The 7,470-nt window shown below is 41.2% G+C and overlaps 1 protein-coding gene across 1 annotated transcript; it reads left to right on the top strand.

Moving 5' to 3' along the window:
* The first annotated feature begins 1,186 nt into the window (after positions 1–1,186).
* On the top strand, positions 1,187–6,301 carry LOC141439942 (uncharacterized). Its single transcript, XM_074104409.1, has 6 exons — positions 1,187–1,925; positions 2,490–2,687; positions 3,491–3,613; positions 4,418–4,513; positions 4,988–5,116; positions 6,054–6,301. The coding sequence occupies exons 1-6, from the start codon at positions 1,718–1,720 to the stop codon at positions 6,191–6,193; spliced, it is 894 nt and encodes a 297-aa protein (XP_073960510.1). The 5' UTR covers positions 1,187–1,717; the 3' UTR covers positions 6,194–6,301.
* The last annotated feature ends 1,169 nt before the right edge of the window (positions 6,302–7,470 follow it).

Genomic DNA, 7,470 nt, shown 5'->3' with positions numbered 1-7,470 from the left:
ATTTATAACCCTGGTACCTAACCTAACCTAAGGTAACCTGGTAAACCCTGGGTATTTAACTCAGATTGAGAGTTGAATCTGACGCCATTGCGCCAGTAAACTTTTCTCTGTGTGCTTCGATACATTTGAGATTACGTGCTTTTTTTAAGTACTGCCGATAATTTAAAGAAATCCAGAAAACACAATGGTTTTATTTATTTTATAGCAAGCGTTGGTATGGCAAGTGAGATTATGACAAATGAAATTATGAAAAAATAAGTGGGCAGTTGGTGACCCATTTTCGTTACCTATTTTAACAGCGAATGCTATCAGGAATTTGGAAAACTACTGATTAACTATACCTTGATAATTTCTAACGTGACACTTCGGTAGCACGCTGCCGCAGGGAGCCTCTGCTGCCTTCATCAAGATCTTTTTGATAACTGCAGCAAATTCTGACTGCACGGGTCCTACCGAGTGTCACATACGAACTTGTCAATGTAAAATACCAGTCATTTTATTAAATCATACTTTTAACCTATAACTTAACCTAATTTTAATCGGCCATCTAGTGAAACGAAATGACGTTGATCATTTTTTCATTTCGTCACTTTCGGTCTCAAGCATAGCGAAAGTGCATGCCGCGATTTTTCTTTGCTTAGTAAAATTTATTATTTGTTTTTTTACTTTACTATACACGAATACTATTCCACGGAGTAGTGGGTGATACTTCAAGGTTATCAAATATCTATAATATAAAAGTGAACCGCCAGAACGGGACAAAAAAAACGAGACAGAGCAGGATGGTGCTCTATAACACCATTTTTACACGTTTCTCCCAAACAATGCATTATTTCTCTGGAATTTTAAAGCAATTCGATTCTTTGACCTTGGGAATCGCGAAAAACTTGAGAAAATATGATATTGGGTGGGTACATTTTGTATATTAAGCAAAATAAAATCACAAGTTCGAATTTCGAGCCAAAAACGAGCTATCTATTATCTATGCCAGTGTTGCCATTCAGGGAAAAAGAAGTCTATTCATTATCCTCCATTGCAGTTTGTAAAGCTCTATACCTATTCATTGCCGCGCGCCAGTTTACGCTGGGCTTAGAGTCATGAAATTTGGTATGTAGATAGCTGGATGACTGAAATAACACATAGGCTACTTTTACGCGTGCGAAGCCGCGGGTAAACTCTAGTCTGATATAAAATCGATGGGACTATGGCAGTTCTAAGGAGCTATTCTTACTCTTAGACGTCGGTACTGTTATTGTCTCATCATAATTATCTAGTTAAAAAGTTACATATCGTCACTACTTTGAAAAAATCTCGTATATCAAATCAATACGTCAGAAAATTTGACCCTTAAAGCAATGTTCATTAAGTTCACTCGGAAAGATCATCGATTTTGAGATACCAGCTTTTTTCAAAGTAGCGCAAAGTAGTGACGATATGTACATGTCACAGGATGCAGGAAATTTACTGACAGGTGCTACCACAAGAAGAAAATAATAAAAAAAAACTAACTGTAAGCCACGTGTAAGCTTTTGAGTCTCTGGCAGTACCTAATCTATTATTACCTGCTACTGCCAACATGTGTAAGGAAGGAAACAAAGCTGTATGGACTCAGATGCCATTGCCTTTCCCATATGAAAAAAAAGGCGAAAATCATATTAACTGGTTGTAATTAGGGTTAGTATTTACCATCCGGGATAAATCTAGGTGGCCTAGCAACATGTCGCTAACGAATTCACGTCCAGATAATTCTACAAGAATACATTCAAAATTCACTAGAGGCGAGAAATGCATATTCGCTCATTTGATAGTAACCTTCGTTTTGCTTATTGTGTTGTTGATCATTTACTTTATTCATCTTTGGCTCGTCAAGCACAACGGGAATCAGGCTTATGCCACTTATTTGCGGTCATCGGATATTAACCCTGGTATGATCAGTAACAAAAAAAAAGTTTTTAATGAAAGTTGAGTAACAAGAAGACTTAATATAAATGAATTTCCACTTGTATCGTATTAGTAATCAGTATAGCCTTAAATGTGGGTTAAATTATCCGTGAATTAAGGTTTGTTCCAAAGAAGAAGAGTGGGAAGTTAAGGTTACTCCGGATTAAGTTCTTCTAACGAATAACATTTATTTTTAAGGTTCGGTACCTTAGGAAGGATAAGGTAAAGGAAAAAAGGGACCCCTATAGGATAACTGACGTGTCTGTCCGTCTGTCCAAACCAAAACCAAATTTGCTTCAAAACTACTGAACTGATTGGGTTGAAAATTGGCACACATACAAGTCAACGCACGTAAAAAGAGCTCTGGGTGGCTAGTAGATCTGTCAACTAACAGGACAATGGCGTGACGGCCGCGCGCGCGCTCCCACGCCCCCTCCCGCGTCACCCACTGCTCCGCCGCCAATTTGGTTCGCATTTTTTACTCCGGGTTGCTGGACAAAAATTTTCACGTCCCGCCTCTAGCCGTCTATAACCCAATGCCGTTCCAGAGGACATAAGGCCCGAGTACCATCCTGTGGGGCTGGTGTATGCGGACACGAACACTTTTATGTGCAACTGTCTGCTCATCCGCTATCGGTGGTCACTGGCGCCAGGTCACTGCGTCGCGGCCCGTTCCGATCCTGACTTGGCCGATGTTTTACCCAGGTGGAGAATTAAGTACAGGACTAGGAGTGACTCTATCGCAGGTAAAAGACGTTGGGTTACCATGGGGTTGTTGAGTTACCGAGTTAGGTATGGACTCAACTTGGGTATAGGGTAGATAGCACAAGTCGTCAGAAGTCAATTTGTAGATGCTTATACATACGTCCCACTGTTGAGAAGGCGTGAATGAGAAGACCTGGATTGTAGTTCCTACGCGGCGCGCGTCCCGTGATTGATTGGGTACTTCATACACACGTCATTAAAACGGTTTTCTCACGATGTTTTCTTAATTTAATTGCAAAAATTTAGAGTTGCATAGCACCGGGGTGCATAGGGGGTATAGTGCCGTGCATATTTGCTATATTATGTGCCCTACCGCAGGTCCTTGATCAGTTGGCATTTACTATGGATCGTGTTCCTAACCTCAATTTCCATGAAGGAAAGATGGTATCTTTCTACTTCCATTTTCTAGAATGTCTGTACCTGAATTATTAAATGGTAGGTACCTAAATGCTAGGTTAATGCTAGGTTAGTGCAAGGAACCCTGTCTGGAATTAATTCACTTGCAGCGTTATAAGATAAGTAATGTTAGATGCTCTCTGGGTGAAGACTAAAAACTTGCACACCTTAACGCAGGTAGGCTTTGATCACAGGTAGGTAGTTAAAATTACTTTGTATTATTTTTTCCATTGTGACACGAAAATTATCCATCACACAAAATAGAAAAAAAAATCTTTTTTGAAAATGCTTTATGCATACTTTCCGTAGAAAGTTATGTGGGACCCTGCGTTAAGGTGTGCAACTTTTCGGTATTCACCCCTCTACAATTTAAGTGGATTTTTTGCAGCAAATTTCTCTGAAACTGCCATTAAGAGGAGCATAGCGCACCCACATTTCAATAATGACGACTTCAGTAATAACATCGGTTTATTTCAGCATGATGTCTCTATACCTATTTTTTCTTACATGTGTAAGTATACGTACAACTTTCTATTCTGATCAGATATATACTGAAGATCAAAGAGACACTCAATTTCAGTACAAAGTTGTATTAAAAGTGACCAGTTATTTTGCTCGTCAGTGTCATTTCCACTAGATACGACGTATAAGTACAACTTGATCATGGTTTCACGTATTCAACAACTCTACAAACAGAAATGCGACGTGTCAGTTACGCTTTTTAAAGAATACAACAATGGAAATATCGTACACTAAGTAATGTTCTCCCGATATCACCATATCGAGATTATGTGGAATTGTAGCACTTGTAACTTCCATGGTACCTTCCTCAAGGGCGGATCCACCATTGTGGGCACGATGGGCATACCCACAACCCTAATATAGACTTGTGACGACACACCTATGCACGGTCTATTGAGATCGATAGGCTAATAATAAAAAGGAAATAATCAAATTCAAAAGACGTACATGTCATGAGTCATGTGTTGTTCATGAACGAGTTCGTACTCCGACTACCACTTGGCCAATTTTCGGGTGACCACAATTTTTGAAGGCTGGATCCGCGCCTGACCTACAGGGGACAGACCACAAACAGATCCATTTAACAGTCTGTGTCACATACATATACCTATCAATGCCATGAAAAATACAGTATTATTAACCTTTTGAACGCCATCGGCACAAAAGATAAAAAATCAGAAAATCGTTCCACAGGCGCCACGGAATGCCGACATGGCGCCCATAGCGCGATTTTCAGCTGTCGCGTTTTGCTGACTGGCGTTCAAAAGGCTGTTGAAGCGTGAAATTATTTTAGTTCCGAACCAGTTCCAATTGAGCGCAAGTTCATTAAAGACATTTAAAGACGATCTCGAACTCATCGGTTGGGAGGAATCGTGGCAGCCACCTGATGGTATGTTATTATATTGATACTTTATACTCTACTCTATTTTAAGAATATAGAAGCTATGGCTATGGTATCTGACTCTCGGGATGATACTAGAATTAGCTACTGGCTGCGAGGGAGGCGTTGGTTGCAGCAGCCAACCTGAGCAAGTATAACACGAGAATGTTTGTGGGTATTTTAGCTCAGTCGGCTTAAACTAAATTAAAAACAAAAACTCCAGCAGTGCTACTACGAAACTCGAAGTTCGTGTCGTGCGGTTCCTCTCGCTCTCGTATTAAATAGTGTAAGTGTCAGAGGGACCGCACGACACAAATTTCGAGTTTCGTAGTAGCCCAGCTGAACGGTTTCGCCACTCTCTCGAATGCGGTGATGACCTGTAAGTGTCATCCTGGAGTTAATGTAAATAATGCACGACGACCTGATAATTGGTCCCACATCCATCAAGCCGTGTGTTATATACCTATCTAATTATTTTCAAAGGTCACATCTTAGAGACTTCCGTCCGTCCTGTGACTCTGGAAAAGTGTACACGGTATGTGTCGCCGATAGTGGACCTTCGGAACTACGAGTACTGCGTGAAGCCTGCTGTCAGACGGAATGCTACCATTGGTTTGTATTTTTGAGAAATAGAAAATAAAAGCCGTGGTATTCTAGTGATTTGACTTATGTAGGTTCGATCCGGGTCTCACACTTCTGACTTTTTGGAAATTCATGTGCGAAATAACATTTGAAATTTACCATGAGATTTACCTACCGCGAAGGAAAACATCATGAGGAAACCTGCACACAACTGCGAAGAAATTCAATTGTGCGTTTGAGGTTCCCAATCCGCATTGGGCCCGCGTGGGAACTACGGTCAAATCCCTCTCGTTCTGAGACGAGGCCTGTGCCCAGCATTGGGACGTAGATAGGCCGAGATGATGATGAGGTGAGAAATAGGTACCACAGCAGTAACACACGTAGTAGTGTCACAGTATGTACAAAAAGACACACAAGGAGAACAGATGGCCGTTGGGGCGGAAAAGTTCCCGAATGGAGACCGCGCAACGAGATGGACGGATGGCGTTATTGAAGCCAAAGTAGCCAAACCTAGTATTACAAAACGTACCTACCTATTTGAAGGTTCCACAGTTAGTCACGTCACTCACTATCACGATTCAGTTGGCTCGATATACCTAGCATTCTACCTGACAAGAAGACGACTTTCGATCTACCTGGAGCCCAGCTAGAGCTCCAGCTTGGGCTAACAATCAGCTCATAGACTACCTAGGGTAGCGACGAAGACGAAGACATCTATAATTTTAATTTTACCGCATTGGTGTCCGTAATGCTGTCAATACATAACGCATAGGATTTACCTACTCACAAATTTTGACACCTAATTATTACCAGTGGCCGTATTGTCTAACGCCCGGGCTCGCGATCGTATTCACCATCTCTTTCTACCATCGCTCTACATCGTGCGACAGAAAGAAGTGGTGGAAACGATTGTGATTGCGAGTGCGTTAAACAGTAAACAGCAGACTGCTATTTTCCTTTACCGTAGTGCCCGGAGCAGTGTTATCGATGAATTCAAAACTCATGGGATTATTCTCGTGGGGCGACACAAGCGGATCAGCTACGCCATTCATTATCATTGACATCGTTAATTTCAAAGATTGGATCGAACACGTAGTGGCTATATGAACTGCATTAAAAATTTAAATATTACGCACATGCCTACAGGATTTCTGCGTACCGGACGACCAAGTAGTCTTCTCTGTAAGCGTTTGATGAATACAAATTTAAATTCAGCAGAAAGTCTATTTATTTCAGATTAGAATAAATAATATATACCTCACAATATTTAAGACTGACGCGGTCATTACTAGAATTCCTATCTAATTTTAGAATGAATTTCGAGTTTGGTTCCCCGTACCTTGACTTTAACGAAGATCGATTCGGCACAGTTGTATGCGTCATGATCACGAGACGACTTTTCCCCTTTACCCCTTGCGCCTTTTTAGATCAGGATGTGGAAAAGATACGTGGACGACATATATTCACATGTGGTAGAGCCTTACTGTAACCACTTGCTGGCTGTAGTATGAATGGGCCGGCTCGACCGGGTTAGTACCACACTCCCACAGAATACCGGCGTGAAATAGTAGTTTTAATAATAATTTTACAAAAAGCCGCAATACATGCAGAATAGTGAGAAAGTTCATGCAACTAGACCCAAAACAGCCCTCCGCAATCTTCTTAAAAAATATTTATTCTACAACTCTTGCTACATATACTTGGTGGATAATCCGTAAATGTAGTTAATACCAGTTTAGAGCTGAGAAAAACCAATCCTTCGAAAATAATAATAATATTTTTTATTTTCGACCATCTTGGATCATTGAGTTAGTAATACAGTTGAAAAAACGTATGCTAGTGTTAGTTAAGACGTACAGAAGGACAACATCATTAACACAACATTTAGGTAATGCGTCGCACGTGAAGTTGACAACAGTGGTTCACGTACTGGCAATCCAGTCTGTCCGCTATCATGCGCAGGACACTGTTGGCGCTAGCCCGGACTGCGTTTCGTACGGTGAGTGGGAGATCCGGAGGCCCAACTCCACTCCCCACTTCCCCCCTCCTCTATCCCTCTCCCCTTTAGGCCGGCGACGCCCCCTTAGTCTTAATTATGCTGTAGGTGTCCATGGGTGGCGGTAATCACCTACCATCAGGTGACCCGCATGCTCGTTTTAAATATGTATATATATATATTCTGCATACGCATTTGAAGGCGGACTGAGTCTGAACTTTATGTACTTTATTAACAACATTCACAACAGAATGCGGTTCACATATGAATTGGAACAGAACAGAACCCTAGCATTCCTTAATGTGAAAGTGATGATACGTCGTAAGTACCTACATAGTACGGCATTCTTAGCTAATACGGCTTACCGAAAACCAACACACAGATCGGT

This window comes from Choristoneura fumiferana, chromosome Z, assembly GCF_025370935.1.
Source record: "Choristoneura fumiferana chromosome Z, NRCan_CFum_1, whole genome shotgun sequence".
Taxonomy (NCBI): Eukaryota; Metazoa; Arthropoda; class Insecta; order Lepidoptera; family Tortricidae; genus Choristoneura; species Choristoneura fumiferana.
The sequence above is the reverse complement of the archived record's forward strand: the minus strand, read 5'-3'. Positions and strand labels throughout refer to the sequence as shown.

Excerpts from the sequence above, each read along its gene's own strand:
- LOC141439942 (XM_074104409.1), top strand. The coding sequence starts at position 1,718 with ATGTCGCTAACGAATTCACGTCCAGATAATTCTACAAGAATACATTCA. Across the intron at positions 1,926-2,489 it reads GTCATCGGATATTAACCCTG|AGGACATAAGGCCCGAGTAC; the intron begins GTATGATCAGTA and ends ATGCCGTTCCAG. Across the intron at positions 2,688-3,490 it reads TAGGAGTGACTCTATCGCAG|CAAATTTCTCTGAAACTGCC; the intron begins GTAAAAGACGTT and ends GATTTTTTGCAG.